The sequence below is a fragment of the Palaemon carinicauda genome, chromosome 22, assembly GCF_036898095.1.
Source record: "Palaemon carinicauda isolate YSFRI2023 chromosome 22, ASM3689809v2, whole genome shotgun sequence".
Lineage (NCBI taxonomy): Eukaryota > Metazoa > Arthropoda > Malacostraca > Decapoda > Palaemonidae > Palaemon > Palaemon carinicauda.
The window spans coordinates 3,406,879-3,429,799 of NC_090746.1; the positions used below are offsets into that span (position 1 = coordinate 3,406,879).

General features: G+C 43.2%; 1 protein-coding gene across 6 annotated transcripts in view; it reads left to right on the top strand.

Moving 5' to 3' along the window:
* The window catches only part of Rab14 (RAS oncogene family member Rab14), a 74,157-nt gene that overhangs the window by 36,922 nt on the left and 14,314 nt on the right, over nt 1-22,921 (top strand). For all 6 annotated transcript variants that reach the window (XM_068345908.1, XM_068345910.1, XM_068345913.1 and 3 more), the window contains 3 exons: nt 8,162-8,288; nt 13,439-13,598; nt 22,326-22,402. In XM_068345908.1, the coding sequence (XP_068202009.1) occupies nt 8,162-8,288; nt 13,439-13,598; nt 22,326-22,402 (364 nt within the window). The remainder of the gene's footprint in view (nt 1-8,161; nt 8,289-13,438; nt 13,599-22,325; nt 22,403-22,921) is intronic.

Here is a 22,921-nt window from a genome sequence, read left to right on the forward strand (position 1 = left end):
CAGTCCTCCCGAAGACGAGAAGGGAATGCCCTTCGCCTCCGACCCCCCGGAGATGCTGTTGTTCACGGACGCATCGAAGGAGGGCTGGGGAGCGCACCTGCTGGGAAAATCAGCAAAAGGACTGTGGTCCAGCGAGGAGGCGTCTCTCCATATAAACATCCTGGAGATGATAGCAGTTCTAAGGGCGTGTCGACAGTTCGGACACTTACTGCGAGGGAACACTGTGGCGTTAATGTGCGACAACGCCACAGTAGTGGCGTATGTAAAGAAGCAGGGAGGCATGAAGTCAAAGGTCCTCTGCGCCCTAGCCACGGAACTGTTGGAGTGGGCCACAGAAGAAGGGGTGGAACTGACGGCAAGGTTCATTCCAGGAAAGAGGAACGTGATGGCTGACGGCCTCAGCAGGGCGGGTCAGGTGATAGGTTCGGAGTGGACCCTACACCCGGAGGTAGCTCGAGCAGTCATCCTACTGTGGGGCTCCCCAGTGATAGACTTGTTCGCCACACGTCTGAATGCCCAATTCCCCGTGTTCTGTTCTCCAATCCCAGATCCGTCAGCAGCGTTCGAGGACGCCTTCCAACATCCCTGGGACGGTCTCGATGTGTACGCCTTCCCTCCCTTCAGTTTGATCAGGCAAGTGCTGAACAGAGTGAGAGGGTCGTCCAACCTGTTGATGACTTTAGTAGCGCCCTGGTGGCCGGAGAGAGACTGGTTCGCAGACCTAAAGGAATTAGCTCTTCGTCCTCCTTGGCCGCTTCCGGACAGGCCAGACCTCCTGCGACAACCTCACTTTCACAGGTGGCACGAAAACCCTCAATCCCTCCGCCTTCACGCGTGGAGGTTATCTAGAAGCTCCTGAAGAAAGAAGGATACTCATCGAGAACCGCGTCAAGGATGTCTGGGTATCTACGGCGTTCCTCGGCAGTTGTCTACCAGGCGAAGTGGGCAGTCTTCCTGAAGTGGTGTGCATCCAAAAACATCAGGCCCTTAGGGGCGTCGATCCAGGACATTGCAGACTTTCTGGTGTACCTGAGAGACGACGTGGGTTCGTCCATCCCAGCCATCAAGGGAGTTCGAGCAGCCCTAGGTCAAGTCTTCCTCCTTAGGGGCATTGACTTGGGAGCCTCGAGGCACATCTCGATGCTCATCCGTAGTTTTGAGCAATCATGCGCCCCCCAGGAGGTACGGGTTCCGCAGTGGGACTTGGCAAGAGTCCTCAAAGTTCTGTCAGAACCGCCCTTCGAACCTCTCAGGAACATTTTAGACAGAGAACTCACCCTTAAAACAGCTTTTCTTTTAGCCCTGGCCTCGGCGAAAAGAGTTAGCGAGTTACACGGCCTCTCTTATGAGGTCTCACAGTCCAAAGGGTGGAGGGAAGTTGTCTTTAGGTTCGTCCCTAGTTTTGTGGCGAAAACGCAGAACCCAGCGTGTTGGGATCCTCGGTTTGATGGTTTTTCAGTGCCAGCCATCCCTCGATCCGGCAACCCTAAGGATCTCCTTTTATGTCCCGTACGAACTATAAGAAAATACCTGGAAAGGACTGAAAATTTCCGCCCTCAGATCAAAAATTTATTCATCTCAACAGGACGGGTGAAGAAACCGGTCTCGAAAAATTCCATCTCTTTTTGGCTGATACAAGTGATAAAGAGAGCCTACGAGGCTTCTGGGACTCCTCTACCTGGAAAACCGAGACCTCATGATATCAGGGCTCTGAGCACCTCTCTGGCTTTCGAGAAGAACATGGCTGTGGGTAAGATCCTGAAGGCTGGGACGTGGTCTAGACAGTCCACCTTCACGGAACATCATCTAAAAGATTGTACGAGAAAATCCTTGGACAAGTTTTCTATTGGCCCAATCGTGTCGGCCCTTCAGGAGATCTAAGGTCATAGCCACAGGGTAACCGGGGGTGTTAATGCCAAGAGACACTAGTTCCTTCCTTAACCTCCCCCCCCCTCCACTTTTTCCTTCCTTCCCCGGATTGAACGGGCCAGGAAGATGAGGAAAAGACCTTAATCACGGAAAGGTATAACCTTCAAGAAATTGGTTGTGAAAAAGGTAAGACATTTAGACTCTTAAGTGAGTTTTTTGGATAGTTTTCCCCTACTTTTCGTGCAGTTTTCGAGTGGTCTTAGAATCAAGACCTCCTTGGAGGTTCCCTCTCTCGCGTGCCCCCCCGTCGAATCCTGATTCCTGCAGGACACTCCCACCTCCTAAAGTGTAAGTCTCCTAAGAAGGTAGTTCTAGGTAAGTAACCGTGTTGGAACAAATCACAAATTTTTAAGTAATTTGTATTTTTCCTAACATACTTACCTAGAACTACCTTCGGGTTATGGCCCTCCCATCCTTCCCCGAGAACCTGCAGGATCTAGTAATACCTATTCCAACGAAATTTACTGGAGAGCCGACCTGAGCTAGCATGCTGCCTGACCCCGGGGTTGCCTCGGGCATGTACCACACTGCCAGAGGTTGACCCCGTAGAAAACGAGAAGAGGGAGATAAACTATACAAAAAGCTGGTCGGTTAGGTAGAGTTAACCAGTAACTCCTAAGAAGGTAGTACTAGGTAAGTATGTTAGGAAAAATACAAATTACTGTACTTAAAAATTTGTGATTTTTAAGTAATTTGTATTTTTCCTAACAGTACTTACCTCGAACTACTTTCGGGTTATTGCCCACCCATCCTACCCCGAGTGTTTTACAGGAGTTCGAATAGTACTTAAACATGCTTACTGGCGTCACAGACCTAGCAGCGCGCTCTCGCTCGCTGACCCCGGTCGCCTCAGGGCGAGTATCCATCTGCCACGGAAGGACCCAACAAGGGAAAACGGAGATAGGGGGAACTACGCAAAATTCTTGGTCGGTTAGGGAGGAGATCCCAGATACTCCTAAGAAAGTAGTTCGAGGTAAGTACTGTTAGGAAAAATACAAATTACTTAAAGTTTGTGATTTTGTAAGAAAAAGGGAAAAAAAGTTAATTTCATTCCCGAGAGAAAAAATACAAAACTGTAGTATGAAAAGTCAGATCTTCAAAAAACATAAACAGAGACATAGATATATCCAGGCAGAGCTTCATAGGAATCAATCCTCTGAAAGTTTTATTTGCATTTACAAGGATAAACAAAGACCCACCTAACAGTGCATCTATTTGGTCTAAACTGAAATGTAATTTGAATGAGCTTGCGTCAAGATCAAAGGGATTATAAAAGGTTGTATATATGACCAGACTACATTCTCACCTCTACATCAGAAAGACAAAAATATTATAATAAAAAACAAAGCTTACAGGCCTCACTGTTACACCCAGAGGGGACGGCTAAATAGCCTATCAAATACCGTATATTTACGTCCTAAAATTATCCTACAATAATTTTCAAGGTTTCCAGCTGGCGGCATAAGAAATCGTCAAGCTTAATGGAGAACCCCACCACATTACAGTTCAAGATCCACACACTGAGTGAACTGAGTCTGGTAAAAAAAATATGTGAATATATATTCAGCTGTGGGGTCCACTGCACTAATATCCAAATAATTTCGCACGTTAGAAAACTAGAAACTATGTGTTCACCAGCTTAAGTCTATATCACTTTCAAAAGCAGAGGGGAATCCAAATCACTCTCGCTGCCTATCTTTAACATCTTCTCCATAGTTCAATTCAGATACTTTACACAGGTACCTGCTTTTGACAGTCTTCACCAGGCTGACCAGTGACGTAAACAGGTGCATGATTGTACCATGTTACTTCTATTCTAGTACTGTACCTCTACTTATCTGACTGCAATTCTAGCTAGCCTCTTCAAGCCCTACAGGGAGGAGGGCATGCTGCATAAAAACAAATATAATGAGACAAGGTTGAAGGACCAAAATTTACAAAAATAACATTCTAATGAAATAATAAAAAATTATCATATAATGAAAAATTTGTATTTTCCCATCTATAATTTTAATTTTTCCACAACGTTGATCTCCGATTGCTAATGCGCTGATCGCTGATTGCGAGTCGATAACCCGTCATCAGCTTGCTGATTACTAGCTCGCCAATCGCCAGCTTGTCTTTCTCCGATCATTGACCTCGTCTCGCTGATCGCTGACCTCCAGCTTTCTAATAGCCAATTGTCAGCTTGCTGATCTCTAGCTCGCCGATCGCCAGTACTCGGTAGTAAGCTTTTACTAGCTCACCAATCTATTCCCCGATCACTATTCACCAATCATTAGCTCAACACTCCGATCGTCGAACCTTACTCTAACCATACGGTTCTTGATTATCAGCTTTTCCAAGCTTCCTTTTAGAGCTCCGAGCGCTGATCGTCAATGGCTCGCTGATCACCAACTGGCAATCATTAAACCATTCTGCTGTTTCTCAGGGCGCTCCAAGCCGATCGCCAACTCATTGATCGCTTAGCCTTTGTCTGTCTGTCAGTTACCAATTCTGGCTCACAGATCGCCGATTTGCCGATCATCGGCAGTTCTTCGTTCACCGGTAGTTTGTCACTCACTCTCTAGTTAACCTCTGCCCGTGGTTCCCTAGATTGGAAGGCAAACAACACGCTACTCGCCGTTCGCCATCACACTGATCCACTGATTTTCATGTGCACGCTGGACCTAAAGGACGCATACTTCCAGGTCCCAACCCATCCATCTTCAAGGAAGTATTGGCGATTCACTGTAGACAACAAGGAAGTATCGGAGATTCAGTGTAGACAACAAGGAAGTATCGCAGATTCAGTCTAGAGAACAAGAAATGCCAGTTCAGGGCACTGTGCTTCGGTCTTTCCACAGCAGCATCCTGGGCTCACAGGATCGGCATCCGTCTCCTTTGTTTTCTGGAGGACTGACTGATCCTAGCAGACTCGATGGCAAACTTTGCTTCAGCACTGAAACTTCTGAAGTTTTTTTTAATTATCTAGTGATCATGATAAACCTTGAAAAACCTTCCCTACTTCCCTCTCAAAAGACTGGTATATCTGGGAATTATTCTAGACATCAATCTCTACTAAAACCTTCTTGTTAAAGAGAGGATAACGAGGCTTAGAAAGGTCGCAAGACCCTTTCTCAAGACGAGAAGAACTTCCCGCCCAGAAGAGGCTGTCTCCTCAGACACCTATCATCCCTGGCCCGTCAAGTTTCCAACAGCCGCCTCAGGATTCGATCTCTCCAGTGGCGGCTTGAGTCTGTTTGGAATCAGGCCTTCGATTCCCCAGACATTGTGATCCCCGTAGCAACAGAGGAGTGGACAGACCTCAAGGGATGGGTGGCAGGCGAGAATCTACGGAGGAATGTAAATCTTCTCACCCTTCCCTACTGGACTTGATGCTGCGCTTAGAGGCATCAAAAGAAGGGAGGAGGGACCATCGTGCTGCACCACACGACCTCAGACCTTTGGCGATAGTCCGAAAGTACCTTCACTTAAATCTTTTAAGAGATGAAGGCTAACTTTCCTATCCTTCAACAGCCTCGTCAGTTCCTGACGGGCTACTCAGTGGTGTGATGAGCGGCAACACCACAGTAGTGGCTCACATCAACAAGTAAGAAGGAACTTGCTCGTAGCCTCTTCCCATCTAACAGTTTAAATACTAAGATGGCCTGAAGTCCGCTCAGTACCACTATCAGCCCGCTTCATTCCAGACTAGATGAATGTGCTCCCCGACAATCCGAGTACAGCATCTCAGATAAGGTGTGCTGAATGGTCTTTGGATCACCTTGTAGCCTACAAAGTCCTGACTTTATGAATTCTCCAACTGCGTTCTGTTTGCAACGCCCTTGAACTTCAGGCTTGCGCTGCTCCCCAGTCCTTGACCCCAAGTGTCTCTGGCAATTGGCATACCAACAACGGTAGGGACAACAACGACGTTTACATCTTGTCCCCGTTTTGTCTGAGGAGGAGGGTACTCAACAAGGCTGGAACATTGGTCAGCCTCTCAAGGTCTCTCATAGCTCTGCTATGGCATCATGCAGAATGGTTTCCGAACCTTCTGCAGCTCCTGATAGTCTCTCCAATAGAATCTTCTCCACGTCACGATCTACTCAGACAACCACACATCGACATGTCACAAGCTATAGCTTCACTATGACTGCACGCCTGGAGACTACCCAGCACCTCCTTACTCGGAGAGGCTTTTCGTAAGAAGTTGCGAAGAGGCTGTCTGGATATCTGAGGAATTCCTCAGCATCAGTATACCAGACAAAGATGATCACTCAACCTTGAGCTTCGCCTTCAAACTGAAAGGAAGGGACGTTCCCTCATCGCTAGATCTTTCCTAACTCATGCGGACTAACAAACTTGCCCTTACCCATTTGGAATTGAGACCTTCCTCTCGGAACATGGTTCGCGTTCTCTGGTCTCTAAGGAGACCTCCCTACGATCCACTTCACTAGGCAACAAATTTTCACCTGTCTTAGAAGACAGTGTTCCTACTCACTTTTACAGCGGCCAAATGGGTCAATGAACTTCATGGTCTCTCATTTAATATCACCCATTCAAGGAGAAGGGTGAAAGGCAACCAGGGAGAGGTTTGAGGCTCTACCTCAAGAGAACGCCAACACCCCACCCGGGTGTTTTCTCTGGTCATCAGTACTGGATCATCAAAACATCATCTCTGCTGGATTCACTGAGTCATCAATTGCACTCTGAATCCAGATCCTCCTCCAACATTTCGACCCACGATGTCAGGGTCACTGGCCTTCAAAGCAGATTACTCTGTGACGCAGGTTCTACAAGCAAGGGTGTGAATCCCCAGGCGACTTTCACAACCATTACCTGCAAGACGTGACCCACAGGAACTCAATACAACCTGTATTGGTCCTCTGGTGGCTGCACAACAGCTGGTTGTATACCTCAAGCTCCTTATTGGACAATTAGCAGAAGTTTGAGGGGATTGTTACCCGGCTTAAGTCTGCTTGAATGAAAAGGAATGACAGGCTCTTTTTCTTTTCTTCATCCTCCCTTCTCATGGGGAAAGCAGCAGCATGTGTTCTCTTCACAAGCTGACCTCAACCACTGCAGGTAAACTGTTCCCTTGTGTACCTAGTATTGTGTCAATATTGTTGCATCCCCATACCCTGATGAGGTGGTATTTGGAAAGTCTTGGTCCAACAGTTTTTTCCTACAAAGTCTTGGAATAACTTTCACCTTGACAGTCACACTGCTTATCTCAACATACAGCTTGCGAAGGCCGCAGACCTTGCATAGCAGGGATTAGCGATGTGTAGGGTAAAGCCAAAAAGCCAGATTGGCAGGGACATCCATCCTCCTAATGGGTGAGTCACCCCTAATGAATAGCGTAGGTTTGTATTTCAGTTACGTAACAAATGACAAATTCATAGATAATTTGTATTTTTCCAAATGATACAAACCTTTAGCTATTGATACAAATTTACCTGCCGACCCTATCTCCCTTGAAGTCCTACCTCTAAGCAAAGTGAGCTAAATCACAGGTGTGTAAGTGGGAGCTGTAGCAAGCTACCCCCCTACCCTCTGCTAACTAGCAGGATGGGTAGTTAACCCTCGCTAAAAATTTTAATGGTTCGTCCTTTCTGCTTCGCCGACAGTAATACCCATAATAAATAGCTTAAGGTTTGTATTGTTAGGAAAAATACAAATTATCTGCAAATTTGTCATGTTCACAAGTAATTCACTTTGATCTCATGTTATTACTATAGTAATTGTATCTTGGGAGAGAAGGGCAGACCTCCTACCTTCACGGAGACTTCCAGCCACCTAAGGAAGACTCCTTATAAATGACTCGAATGATTGTATCCGCATAGGAGTAATCTACAAATTTTATATAATTTGTATTTTTCCTAGCTATACAAACCCAAGTCATTTACCAAAGGTCCCACCTCACCCACCCCTAAAGTCTTTGATCAGAAGTGTTGTAGGTAAGCAGTTCATACAAGCAGGACGCATTATGTGTAGTAGTTGCTTAGCAATGCAACATGACCTAATCTACTGATTTCATTTTGATTGTTTGGCCGTAAAATGTGAAACCAAACATAACCTCGTATAAATGACTCGGGTTTGTATATCTAAGAAAGGTAGAAAATATATAAAATTTGTAATGTTTGCAGAATTTTCTTGAAATAATTTTACTGTACTGTCTTTTGAGAAATGTAATATTGTTGTTTTAATGGCTGTTTGTATAACCTAAGATTTTCTTTTTCTCAAGTTATGGCAGATTGTCCTCACACGATTGGTGTTGAATTTGGTACTAGAATAATTGAAGTTGCCGGACAGAAAATAAAATTGCAAATATGGGACACAGCTGGCCAGGAACGTTTTAGAGCAGTAACAAGGTAGGGTTTTCTTTCAGCCGTTATTATTGCACTATACTATAGAATGCTTATTTGTTCCGATACAAACACAAACCATCGTCCTTTACTATAGGAGATAGATAACAGCGAAGCTGGAACATGTCATTTAAAACTTATAACGAAGAGTAAACAACCAACACGTGGTTTATGTCTGTGGCGGTGAAGCAACCAGCCCACCTTCCTGTTAACAGGGAGGTGACCCCCCTGCTAGCTCACTGACAACCCACTTGGATATCAGATGACAGTGAGAATAGATGTTCTCTCTGCCTGGAGTTTCAGCTTTTTTAATTGTACTCTTTTTCTTTTCCAATGTGGTGGATTCTCTATTGAAGGGCTTTCAATGAATGTTCTACACCTTCTGGTGTAGAAGTGTTTCTCCCCCTGTGTTCTTACAGAGGCTTTGTTCACATCCAAGGGCTTCTTGGAAGTTTTTGGTGTTTGTAGCCTTTTAGTTTTGTCCATGCCTGGTGTTTGGGGGACTGGACTAGTTCTTCTGTGGTTGTCATCGTTGGGGAAGCAGTCTTCACTGCTCCCAGAGTCATCCTTGAGGTGGTTTCACCACTTCCTCTCACTTAACTCTTACCTTGACAATCTTCGAGGCTGGGAGGCCCTCCCATATCCCTTGAGAAACGGGAGAATTTTTCTCCTGAGGGGGAGTCTTTATTTCAGCTTGGGTGAAGCCCTTATGACTTTGAGGCGGACATTCCCATGGAGGCCACCCTTGTTGGAGAAAGAGTATCCCTTTCCTGAAGGCAGTAGCTCTTTGGGTTTTTCTGTTCTTCCCTCGCCTGTCCAGGGACCTTCAGGGGAGACATTTTCCGTCTGGAGGATCTTTCCCTTTTGAGGTGCTGGAGGCAACTGCTGGTGTCTTATTTAGCTTCAAACCCAGGACCTTACCTTCCAGAGGTGTCCTCCAAAGTATTAGTGCATCGGAGCATGCTCTCCCAGAGCCATGCTATTTGAGGTCTCTTCCTGAGCATTAGCTCTTTGAAGCATGCTTCAAAGTTTTTTAAACCTTGCCAGATCCTCCCACTTCAGAGGGGGATCCTAAATGCCTCTGGTATCTCTCTTCAGCTTATCTTTGAAATTCTAGATCTCCTTACACTCGCCATAGTTGTTTTGGCTAATTTTTCATGGCCGGATGCCTATCCTGCCGCCAACCCTCCCCATTTACCCGGGCTTGGGACCAGCACCAAGTTGAGGCTGGCTTGCCCCCCTCAGTGGCAGAGATGAGAATGTTGAGATGGATGTGTGGGGTGACAAGAAGAGATAAGAAATGGAATGAAGTAATTAGGGTTACCACAGGAGTTAGAAAACTATCAGATAAGATCCAAGAATGTAGACTGAGGTGGTATGGTCATGTCTTGAGGAGAGATAAACAGTATATTGGTAGGAGAGTGATGGAAATGGAGGTACAGGGAACGATAAGGAGAGGGAGATCAAAGTGAAGGTGGGTGGACTGTATCAAGAATGACCTTCAATCAAAGGGATTAACCGGTGATGAGGTGTGGGACAGAGGTAGATGGAGAAAGCTGACCAGAAACATCGACCCCACATAGATGTGGGAAAAGATGTAGACAAAGAAGAAAAAGAAGATCTCCTTACAGCCAGCATCATTGGAGTAGCTTTGTTTTCTCAAGTCTATCTTTGAAGTCTTTGCAGGACAGAGTTCCTCGTGAGAAGCACCCTTCAGTTCCTTTTGCTCTTTTCCTCTGATCTTCACGGAAATTGCAGACCCTCTTCAGCATAAAATCATCTGTAAAGTCGAGTTGCCTCTTAAGAAGACCAATTTTTGACCCATCAGCCATCCTCTTAAATGACAGGGCACATATTGACCCAAGGACATCAGCTAGCATCCTCTCTCTCTTCTCAGCATGCTTCCATATGAGAGAGAGAGCAATGACATTGCCATTAAGTCTCAAATCTTGAAAGACTTAACCGTTTGCTGCAAGTCGTGAGGATTCCATAGAAGGTGACTTCAGCTGGAGTTTCTCATCAGTCCATTGAAAACGACCCCGAAGAAGTCTTCAAGTCAGAGTCGGAAGGGTCTGAATGAGACTTTCCTCAGCCAGCGGTTCCTTTTCCTTTGGAAGCAGATAACGGGGAACCAGGCTCCATTTTTCTGAAAGTCCTTCACTGCATTAGAAAAGTGAACGGCCTGAGAGAGGTAGTAACATCACTTCAAAAGGCAAGACAGTAGCGATCAACCATTTTTACCTCCCCCTGAGCACTGCCAGGCCCAGTCACGAGCTTCCATGGTTGGTTATGACCAAAGAAACCCTAATCAAGATGGAGACAGCAGCCATACCTAGGCAAGTGATAAGACCGTAGGGTCACATGTTGACTCTGGATCTGAGAGGCTTACTTCCAGATCCTGATTTGCCCTTCCTTCAGGATGCATCTCTGGGAAGTGGTAGCAGACAAGGTCCTTCAATCCAAGGTTCTCTGTTTCAGCCTGTTAACAATGCCCCTTCAAACTACTGTAATCTTTTCATGGGCTCACGCTAATGGGATCTGCCTGCTCTACTACCTGGAAGATTTGTTGCTCCTGGTGGTGTCTTCCAAGACAGAGCTCTCTCATTTTATCGGGACCCTGGGGTTATGGTAAATTGAGAGAATTTTGTTCTGTCACCTACGTAAGAGGATAATTTAGGTATAGACACCAACACTGTCCTAGGGAGAGTTTTCCTTCCCAAGAGAGACTGTCACTTTGGCTTAAGGCAGGTCTTCCCTTCCTGCATCAGTCTAATCTCCCAGCTCGTCAGTGGCAGAAACAAGAGGGACACTTGACGTCTCCAGCGAACTTTGTGCCAGGAAGCAGATTGTGCCTAAGATCACTTCAATGAGAGATCAAGTCAGTATGGACGCAACATCTCAATAATCTATTTGAGAATCCACGAAGGAACTCGTGTGATGGTTTTGAGGAAGAAACCCTTCTATGAGGAGACAGTGAGAGCCAGAGTTTCATCTCTTCTCAAACATTTCCTGAGAGTGGTTGGGACCCCACCTAGGAGGATGCATGTTATCCGGCTCCTGGACAGAGGAAGATCACTGGGATCACTTAAATATTTTAAGATGAGAGCAGCCTCTTTAGCTCTCCAAGCATTTTGCCCTCTTCTAGTAGGTCACTCTGTGGCGTTGATGAGCGTCAAAACGCTCGGAAGCTGTGCTATCTATCAGTGAAGACTCTCGAGTAGGCAGAGGACAACATGATTACATTTTAAGCCTGCTTCATCCCAACAAAAAGGAATGTGGTGGGAGACAAGTTGAGCAGGAAGACCCTAGTTGTCTATTTGGAGTTTTCTTTTTGTCATCAAGTAGTGACGGAAATCCGGACTTGTGGGATTCCCCAACAACGAACCTCTCCACAACATCAGTGAACAAAGAGCTCTTGATTCACTGCTCTCCTGTTCCAGTCCCAGAAGCAGCGTTCGAGGGCACATTTCAGCACCCAGGGGACAGCCTCGATGCGTATGCTTTTCCTCCATTCTACCTACTTCGAAGAGTCCTGAATTGAGTAAGGGACACTCTCAACCTTTTGTTAATGTAGGTAGCTCCAGGGTGGCTACACCTGGACTGTTACCTGAACCTTCTGCACCTCCTAACTGAAATAGAGAATTGCCACTCCCTTCAACCTTCCACATCAGCCTCACGCCAGGATTTTCCACAATACTCAGGGTCCCTTCATCTTCATGCGAGGATGTTATCCAGCATCTCCTCTCTGAGAAAGGCTTTTTCTTGAGAGACGATGCAGCATATATCTGGATACCTTCGAAAATCCTCGGCAGCCGTCTACCAGCAAAAGTGGGCTATTTTCTGTGGTTAGTGTCGTGGGAAGGGTTTCTTCCCTCTCCAAGCCTGTGTACCATGGATTGCCGACATTTTGTATTACCTTTGTAAGAAGAAACTGCTCCTTTTCATTGGTAGAAGGCTTTCGTTTGGCATTTAGCCAAGTCTTAAGACTAAGGGAATATTTTAAACAGTATGCCCCACCCCACATTGACAAAGAAGATATGGGTAACTACTACCATATAATCTCACTGTTACACTAGAAGAGCAGGGCTATTACAAGGAAAGAAAACCGGACAAATTTATTGTTTTAGAGTAGAGGTCAGCATTTAACCAGCTTTGATAGAGAAGCAATATAAACATCAAGTAACATTAGAAATAACTAATTTTATTCTTAAAATTCTGTTTTGGATTTTAGATACAGCAGACGTAGATGTTGTAATTTCCTTAATTCGGGTATTTGTACTGTAGCCTTCTCAAGATTTTTTTAACCAAGTTGTGCCAAAAAAGTCATTATTTTGACTATCATACTTTTCTTTCCATATTATTGGATTGTGGTTAACTCGGTAGTTCTGATTAAACTTACTTTGGTTATTACTTATAAATTTATCATAATTTCTGTTCTTAATGTAATGATTAACCAAGAAAAGCCAATACATTTTGGATTGATATCATGGTACAATTAAACTATGGATTGTTATTAGAATGAAGTTGTAACATTTATTCAAGTTTCTTTTGGAAATTTGAAATTTAAGCCTTTTTTTTTTTAGTGTTATTACTTTCCCATCTCCTTGGAAGCGTGTTATTCAGCATCATGGCTCTCGGGAAAGTTTTATTGAAATGAATAAAACCATAAAGATGAACTTCATTATTTTGATCCTTAATTTGGGGCCACTTATGTCCCACCTCCTCCCTTTCTTCCAGTCATACATTGTGTTGGGTTACAGGTCTTTTAACAACTTTGATATTATGAGTACTGGATTAGGTGGTTTCAATCCTATGTTCTGACTCGTAATACTGCTCTGGGTGGTCCCAGGAGGGAAGAACATTGGGATTGTGAGAAAAGGTTTTTATTTTTATTTAAGGTAGAAGCATGGGCTTCATAGATCTTAGCATGATGATTCACAGGTAAATATCTAAATGATAGGTTATCATAGAAGATTGTTTAATTGAATTATTTTCCTTTTAAAGCTTGAATAGGTTCTGGATTTACAAGGAATGAAAGTGAAATAATCATTGTTGGATTCTTTCCTTTGATTGTTTTATGATAGAGAAATGCTTATGGATTGCATTATAATTTGAATAACTTAACCTTTTACTTTTATTTTTCACTCTCTCTATAGATCATACTACCGTGGTGCTGCTGGAGCTTTGATGGTATATGATATCACTAGAAGATCCACATATAATCATCTTAGTTCGTGGTTAACTGATGCTAGGAACTTAACCAACCCAAATACCGTTATATTTTTGATTGGAAATAAAGCAGATTTAGATGCACAGGTAAGCAATTTCAGTAATTTTTGTACATTTTTATACTTTGGTATAGTTTTATTGAAGCACTAATTGTTCCTACTCGAAATGACATTGAGGGGAGAAGTCCCACCTGCCTGCCTGTTACAGAATATCCACTTTTATCTTTGACAGCAATGGGTGCAGATGTACAGTTGTTCTCTCGACTGTTAGCTTTTTTTTTTACATTTATGATAACATTTTATTTGTTTGCATTGTTGCGTGTAAGCAGAAGCTGAATGAAAGGTATGCAAGTTGTGAAATAAATGTTGTTCTTGGCAGAACAAACCTTTGAAATCCTATGTGTTGTGTACGTTTGTGAAGGGGTGAATGTAACCAGCCCCACCCATTTTGGGAAATTGTTCTCACTCCTCCAATCTGGAAGATGATGAACTCTTCTCACTTTATGGTGTTTCTCTGCCTCAGGAAGGAGTTACCTGATTTGGACTCCATGTCCCCTTTCACTTGTGGGCTGACCATGAAAATGATACATCTAGCACCAATTGTGTTCTCCCTGATAGTAACCCCTGTGTTGCAGTGTCAGTGAGTGTTCTAAGTCTCCCCTTGTGAGGAAAGTCATGTAGTGTTTTGTGTTGTGGCTCCTTATAGGAAGCAGTCATAATTGGTTGCACATGACTTTTCTGTGACAGCAAGGAAGAATACAAGGCAAGGGGAAGGTGTGACAGCAAGGAAGAATACAAGGCAAGGAGAAGGTGTGACAGCAAGGAAGAATACAAGGCAAGGGGAAGGTGTGACAGCAAGGAAGAATACAAGGCAAGGGGAAGGTGTGACAGCAAGGAAGAATACAAGGCAAGGGGAAGGTGTGACAGCAAGGAAGAATACAAGGCAAGGAGAAGGTGTGACAGCAAGGAAGAATACAAGGCAAGGGGAAGGTGTGACAGCAAGGAAGAATACAAGGCAAGGGGAAGGTGTGACAGCAAGGAAGAATACAAGGCAAGGGGAAGGTGTGACAGCAAGGAAGAATACAAGGCAAGGAGAAGGTGTGACAGCAAGGAAGAATACAAGGCAAGGGGAAGGTGTGACAGCAAGGAAGAATACAAGGCAAGGGGAAGGTGTGACAGCAAGGAAGAATACAAGGCAAGGGGAAGGTGTGACAGCAAGGAAGAATACAAGGCAAGGGGAAGGTGTGACAGCAAGGAAGAATACAAGGCAAGGAGAAGGTGTGACAGCAAGGAAGAATACAAGGCAAGGGGAAGGTGTGACAGCAAGGAAGAATACAAGGCAAGGGGAAGGTGTGACAGCAAGGAAGAATACAAGGCAAGGGGAAGGTGTGACAGCAAGGAAGAATATGAGGCAAGGGGAAAGAGAGCTCACCCTCGCTCTTCCCTACTAAATTCATCTCCCTCCTTCATTTCCTTTGTTGAACATCTTTTCCTTGAGACAATTAAGACTAAGAAATTAGTCATCTGGGAATGCCTTTCGCTAAAAGTTCTTTGGGATTTGTAGTGATCGCTCTCCTCCGTTCGGTGAGATTGACAGTACTCGGCTGCTAACTGGTCCCTTTGTGGTTAATCAAGCAGAGAGTTGGTGTTACAGTTACCATTGTTGCACCAGCAGCAGGTGAGTGGTCCTATTCAGACGAAATGTCAGCACCACATGCTAGGGGAGATCGAGATGTATGTGTCCACCTTTTTTGCTCGTTTCACAATATAGAGGGTGCACGTTCTATGCTTTACGGTACTAGACGGGTAACTGGTACCTTTAGGGTTGGTTAACGATTTTGAGCATGGTGTTAGGGCCTCCGGTGTTTCAATAGTTACAGGTTAATGGTCCCAAATGAATCGATATATAGTACTGCACAGTTGGCCAATTGGGGTATTGTTCACATTACCATCTCATGCCATTACAGAGCTCGCGCATCGGCTGGTACTTTTGAGATTGGTTAGCAATTGTGAGCCTGGTGTGACATTGCCTCCATTTTATCAGTAGGAGGTGAAAGGCCCTATTTCGAATCAATCTCCAGTACCGTACTGTAGGCTGGATGGGCATCGTTTACCCTACTCTTACTGTTACTGAGCGTAACCTACAGAGCTCACGTACTCACCGGTACCGGGGTGAGTGTGGCGTTGGCTATCGTGAGCCTATAGTAATACGCCTTCATGCCTCTACAGAGTTATTTCACAAACCAGTACCATTTGGGCAGGTTAGCAAGGTATGACCGGTGCAACTGTGGCCATTGTTTGCGATCAGGTGACCAATCCAATCACCGTGGGCTGCAGTCAATCACACTGGGCATTAGCCAATTGTTCCTGTACAGGGCCAATCACACATGACTGCTGCTGATTGGTCATGTACTCGGCCACCTATCACTTGGGGCCATAACTAATCACACATGGCCTCAGCCAATTGCTCAAGGCTGCTGCAAATCACACCGGACATTAGCCAATCGCACAGTGCCTCTACCAGTTGATCCCAATGGGGCCAGATCACTACATAGGCTAGGAGATTGAGGAACTTGAGCACCCTCCTTCACCATTTATGTGGACAATTGAGTACCAATTTGGTCTCTTTCGTTCACAAGTACTTATATAACTTCAAAAGAGGAGATTATACTGCTTAGTACCAGTACTGCACACTATGGACTGTACCGAGCCAATCGGTGAATGGTCCCCATTATGATGTTCTGAGTTCTGAGCTGCGCAACCCATTGACCACATCCCATATCTAGAGGGGTGGTACAAGTCCTACTCCTGCTCTCTGGGGCCAAGGATTGCTTCCAAGACATTAAATGCCCAATTCATGACCTGCCCCGCAATTATACATTCCTTTATCTGTTTGGATTTGAGCATTCATATTTTTGGGAAAGAAAATAGACCCAGTATTAGCTGACAACCACATATCTCATGCATCGAGGTACCGTACCATTGACTGATTGATGGTCAGTCACAATAGCAGTTTTTGGGTACAGAGACAATAGTACTGGACTCCATGTCCACCTATCAGGAGGGTGATATTTTGATAGTGGTGGAAGAGAATACCATTTATACTGATGTCCCTTAAGGAGTCTGGTGTTTTGAGGAAGGCCATGACCACCAACCCCCTCTGGGAGGCCATACCATTTGGTTCTGGTTTGAGGAAGGTTCCATCCTTCTCCAAATCCCAACAATGACCACCAGTAGCTTCCTCCTCCAGAAAGAGATGGACCCAGCTTCTCCCGTTCTTTCCCCTCCAGGCTGAGTCCGAGAGGAACGTTATGAGGATAGGAACAAATAGATAAGTCCCTTTCTGTAGAGGGAAGCCTTGCCTTGCACATTCCCTTCCTCTTCCTTCCAAATCCATTGCATACCTACTTTCTAGGTTCCATCTCTGGACAAGTGACAGATGTGGAACAATCCTGGATTTTTGTGTTGGAAGTTTGTACAGCCTTCTTAGTTCTCTCCCTGTGGGTTTTCACAAGTCATCACAGGGGCCAAGTACGAGCTCGTACTCCTCTCAGCCAAAGTGGTACTTGCCAGGCGGTATTTAATTGGAACATTTCCTCCATACTCAGCCTCTAGGGAGGAAGACTTCATGCTTTTGTTAATCAGAGTGACTTGTGTATGTAAGCCTTCAGTCATTCCAGAAATGCCTCTTTGGTTCATTTGTCCAACTTGAGTGTTAAGCTTGTGTTGCTTGGACTAATCTTTTCATAGCCTTTCCAGGCCTATATATAAATGACAACTAGCTCTTATTACAATCTAAGAACTCTGACTTGGGAGAGTCTCATCTCATACCCATACAAAAAAAGAATACCAGGGAATGCTGTTCAACTGGGAATTTATTCTTGTACTCTATTAGCAAACTCAGAGAGGAAGTACACTTCTTCTGATCAGTAGGGACTGCTGAACCACTCATGATGACAAGAAAGAATCGTTGGCCGTGGAAGTAAAATTCAGTTTGCTCTTTTTTTTCTCCTCTACAAACTTCTCCCTTCTATTCTCTTCTTCAGATACTTTTTAGAAGGAAGAATAAGCAGTAGTAGTCATGTAGAAGGCCTCTAACAAAAAGTTCCTTGGGAATTCTAGTGTGAGCTCTCCTCCTCTGGCAGAGAGTGACAGATCTTGCCTGCTTACCGTTAAGTTAGGGTTCGGTTAGGTGAATCCATTTGCCAATTGCAGGTGAGCATGGCTTCTACCTTCATTCTTGTCGTGACATAGGAGGAACGCCCTGCTGACCCTTAGGAAGCTGCTCTCCCTTTTCTGGAGGAATTATTGGCTTCCATCCTTCAACCATTACCTTTTGTAGTTGGTCGAGCAATTGTGAACCCGATATAATAGTTTTCTCTATGTATTGTAGACAGATGAATAGTCTCAGCCTGGACCCAACAATGGCAATAGACCAGGCAAAAGAGAGACATTTTGCACACCTTCCCTATTCCTGCCATAAATATAAAGAGGGTCGTTGCCGTAAAAGAGCTACTTTCCTCTGTCTGGAAGGAGTTTTGAAGCTCACCAGCTGACTGATTCCTTCAAGATCCATCAAGCAGTGTGTGAGCCCTGTGTGACCACTACCACTATGGTACAGGTTGCAGGAGAGCCACCCTACATGCTTGGGAGGGAGCGACGTATTTCACCTTGCACCTTTTTCCATAGGACTCTGTCTACCGCACTGTGAGCTCTGTTTGGCAAATGGTTCCAATATGATAGTAGCAGGTAACAGTGCCTCCAGAGAGCAAGTGCCCTCAAAGTCAGTGCAAAATGTAGTTTGTCAACTTCCTTGGTCCCCTAATTGGGATACTGTGGGGTTGCCCCAAGTCGAGTGGTGTCTTGTTGTGCTATCTCTCGGGTAGGTCCGCATTAGAGAGAGGCTTTACAGTGGGGTATACTCAGAACTTGCTTCTCCAGTCAAAGCACTTTTAAGCAGGTCACAGATTTCCTTGTCATCATCTGCCAAAAAAGCTATTTGACATAGAGTGCGAGTCCCTTATTCTCGTGGAAATGATTCTATCTCTTAAGTGAGCTTCGAGGCAGTCTTGTCTGCACTAGAGCCTAAGAGGAATGAGCCTTGTCCTCTTGGTATGTGGTGTGCACACCCACAGCATACTTGAGAAGGCATTTTAGAGATTTTTCCCTCAAGACTGTATTAGTTCTGTGCATCAACAAAAGAAAAGAGGAGTTTCATGGTGTCTATGATGTCAGGGCTTCGAGGGATGGGGGTTCTATCACCCTTGTTGTCTCACTGACTCTGAGGAGTTTGGTTTGGGACATTTTTTATCCTATCACTCCTTGTAAGTTGACACAAAGTCGCTATTTTTTTTTTTTTTTTTTTTAGGCTGTTCTTTTGTAGATCCAAATTTGGGTAGTGCACACATTTGCCATTTCAATTAAGAGCTAGCAAGCCTACCCCTGTCAGAAATTTTCTGGTTTACCTGTACTTGGAACTGAAGGCTGGTCGGAAGTTGTTGGACCACCTTTGCTCTACTTTGCAAACATTACCCATGAACTCTTAGACCCCTTTTCCTTGGGGTCCCGATGTGGCTGCTCGGTAGTTGCTTAGCACTCCCAACTTCCCTACTATACTTAGTATGCATCCCATCTAAGGTACGGGTTCGTTGAGAGACTCGAGGAGAGGTAGAATGACTGGCTCATCTGCATCTTTCTTCTTTCCCTCTCAAGAGGATGTTGCAGACCCAACCGTTAAATGCTGGTCTGAAGTCAGATCCTAGTGAGTTACCAGACGAGCACCTTTCATGCTGACTATGTCTGACAAGAAGTAACCCCTCCAACCTCTTGGCAATGGGGAGAATGGGTTGGTGTCTTACCAAACATTTCTTTTGATGTGCAAGTTTTTAAAACTAAGAGAGATTTTCAGTCTTAGCACTAGCTTCCTTTTAAGCCATCACTGGCAGAAGACCTGTTAGTTTCTGCATCCCTATTATTAGGTGTTAGGATGTTGTTGCAGCCACTTTCCTTGGTCCTGTTTGAGACAAGGAAGGATGACATGTTCAACGAAGAAAAGATCTTTCCAGTTTTGTTCTAGGGGACTTCGTACCATCAATGAGCGAGTCGCTCTATTTTAAAGAATGAAATGTTTATACAATATATGTGCAGAAACAAATAAGTATTAAAGGAATTTGTATTTTTCCTTGAACTTCATCAGTTCCTTGTTCTTATTTATCCTTTCGTCCCCATACAGCTTCCTTGCTAATGTTTCTAACTGACATACATACATGGATACAGATTCACTCACATTCATTAGTGCCTCGTCAAGCTCATTTTTACGCCTATCCTTCAATTCCTTTCATACATTTTACATGTTCAGTTTGTCTACTTTTCTTAATTTCATACTTAACACCTACACTCAGTCACTCCATACATAGTTAAGAAATATCCTGGTAAATATTCTCTTGGTTCTCTAACCAAAACTCTCTTATCATCATCAACATACTTATCCTGACAGTACCTCTCTTAATCACTAAACAATTCTCATACATCCCTACTGTTTTTTATTGAATTTCTCTCACTGAGGTACCTCTCTCGTATATACTCTTTTACACAACTCCTCATTCACTCTCACTAGCATCACTACTAAATTCCTTCTTGTTTCCTTCTTCCTGATTTGTTTACAGTGAATCTAACTCTATAATTACATTCTTGTCCCTAATCATATTCTTACCTTTCTTCTTGCTAACCACTTTCACTCATTCATGATCATCACTTCTCTCTTCCTGACTTTCTCTTTTCCTTCCTCACAGCACTTTTACCTTTCCCCTCTTCTTCCTTTACTATCACTAATACTTTCTTCCCAATTATCACCTACCTTAGTCTTTTCTTTCACTACCGACTCTTTACTTGAAGCTGAGGAAACTCCTCCAACTGCATCTTCATCCATGAACTCTAATCATATTTATTACTTGCCCCATTATAACTGCCATGTGTTTGTCCACTTTTTCATCATTCTCTCTTACCCTTATCTCTACACCTTCTTCCACTCTTCCTACAATTCCCTTCAGCTCTTTCAGTTCCTTTCACTTTTTTTTTTTTTTTTTTAATCTTTCAACTACTCGTTCTCTACTAAGAACTTCTCTTCTCGTTCCCTACTCTACCACAATTCCTTTAGTTTCGTTGCTTCCTCCTCCATTTTTCATCTACATTTCTAATTCTAAGTCCAAATACTGTCTTTCATCCAACAGTCCAGTTATCATTTTCATGTCAGCAGTACCTGTTTGGGTAACAAAATAATGTGACAGGATGCAACAGCATAACCCCCACCCTTGAATCTTTCTTACTGACAATAATATCTGCAATACAAACTTTTCTACCTTTGTTATATTACAACTGGACTCTTGTAAAGGAAGGATATTTAAAACAAGATAATCCTTAAAACTATATTTCTTAATACAGTACTAACTCATTCTCAACCCAACATATAAACTGCAAAAGAAATTATATAAATATATATATATATATATATATATATATATATATATATATATAAATATATATAAATATATATATATATATATATATATATATATATATATATATATAATATATATATGTGTGTGTGTGTGTGTAGGGGCGACACGGGGCCCGTCGTTCACACGTTTCCGTGGGTTTACTGTGAACTCAGGCATTCAGTTGGACGGAGCAGTCAATGACACACACTGTATCAGTTCCCAGTTGTTATTATCATCAATACTCAAATCATAGTCCATCCACAGTCCTTATTCAATCAAAGTCCTCTTCACCTAAATCGATAATCCTAATATGTTTTACAAATGTTTCTCGTTTTTGTTCCTGTCCGGGCCGAGATCTGCATTCACAAGAGAAGGGAAAAAAAGGAGAAAGTGCAATCTGCAAATAAAATTACAATAGTAAAAGACACTTAGAAACACTCCTAGCTAACTAATCTATCACACTATAATAAAAAGATGAATAACTATCATTCACAAGCACACCAAGAAAGATACAATAATATTCACTGATAAGTAAATAAAAGCACTTCCAAAGTATTAGGGTAAATAATCAGTCCAAGTAATTGAGAATGATAGTCTGTCTTGCTGCAGTCAGTCAAAAAAGCAATCACTTAAAAAATCCACTTCTGTTCTAGTCTCTATTACTAAAAAAATTTAAACAACCTTCAATTATTCCAACACACTTGCTGCAAACAATCATAACATGGCCAACCTCTTTTGTTCTCTGACTTTCCCTCTCTTGCACTTTGAAGGATTTGACAAACCAAGACAAAGCAAATGTTAAAGCTAGAAGAGCACTTTGAGAGTGCAGACCTCTGTCATGATGGCTTATTTCTCGAAACCAGCTTGCCTTTCCCAGAATCAATGTAGACTGTAGGTGTATTTGGCTAATTTGGTTGACCTTTTGCTTGACCTTGACCTTTGACCTAGGACTTTCAAAATTGAATCACTTTCACATCTCAACATAACAATTAATCCCTGAAAATTTCACTACTCTAGGAGTAAAATTGTGCCTAGTGTATTGTTCACAAACAAACAGACAAACAGGCAAAAAATAACCTTCTCTCAACTTCCTTGACAGAGGTAAAAATAAGCATAAAAAGCGATTCTCCACAACGTGTCATGTTACTATATTTACTGCATAATTCATATTTTTTTAGTAGAATTTTTCATTAATTGCAAATCCTGGCTTGGTTCTTGTTAGCCTCATAGGTATTCATGAAATTTCTCTTAGATCGGCCAGTTAAAACTACTCTTATGGTATAGTATTTGTCTTTTACATGGTATATTCCCTATTTCAGAGAGATGTTACGTATGAAGAAGCTAAGCAATTTGCTGAAGAGAACGGCTTGATGTTTGTGGAAGCAAGTGCAAAAACGTAAGTGTTGTGTTAAAAATATACTCTTGTTATTTAAGGGTCTTACTTGCGTCCTTGAAGTTTCAAATAGGCATATTAGACTTTGTTCTAAAGTTATTTGCAAGTCTTATGGTTTTAAGGTCATTTTGAGCAAAGTTCACTCACTTATGTATTTACAGTGACCTTGAGCTTACTGGGGGTTTTAGTTTGAAGAACCATCCCAAAGGTATCTCCTTATAAAATTCGCTCGTATATATGGGTTTATGCATCTCGTACTGTATACTCAACTCTGTACACCTCCTTGTATACAGTAAATCATACTGTAAATCATATCTACTTATAATGTAAAAAATAGTTTGTCTATGTAAATACTAGAGTTGACCCTCGGTATTTGCCTCTTCTATATTTGCTGTTTTGGTTATTAGTGGTTCAGAGACCCATATATTTAAATGAAGTTTCAAGATCCATGATAATCTATTCATTATTTATTGCAAGCGGTAACTTCTTTATTTAATGAAAAAATTTGCAATGTTTTTTTTT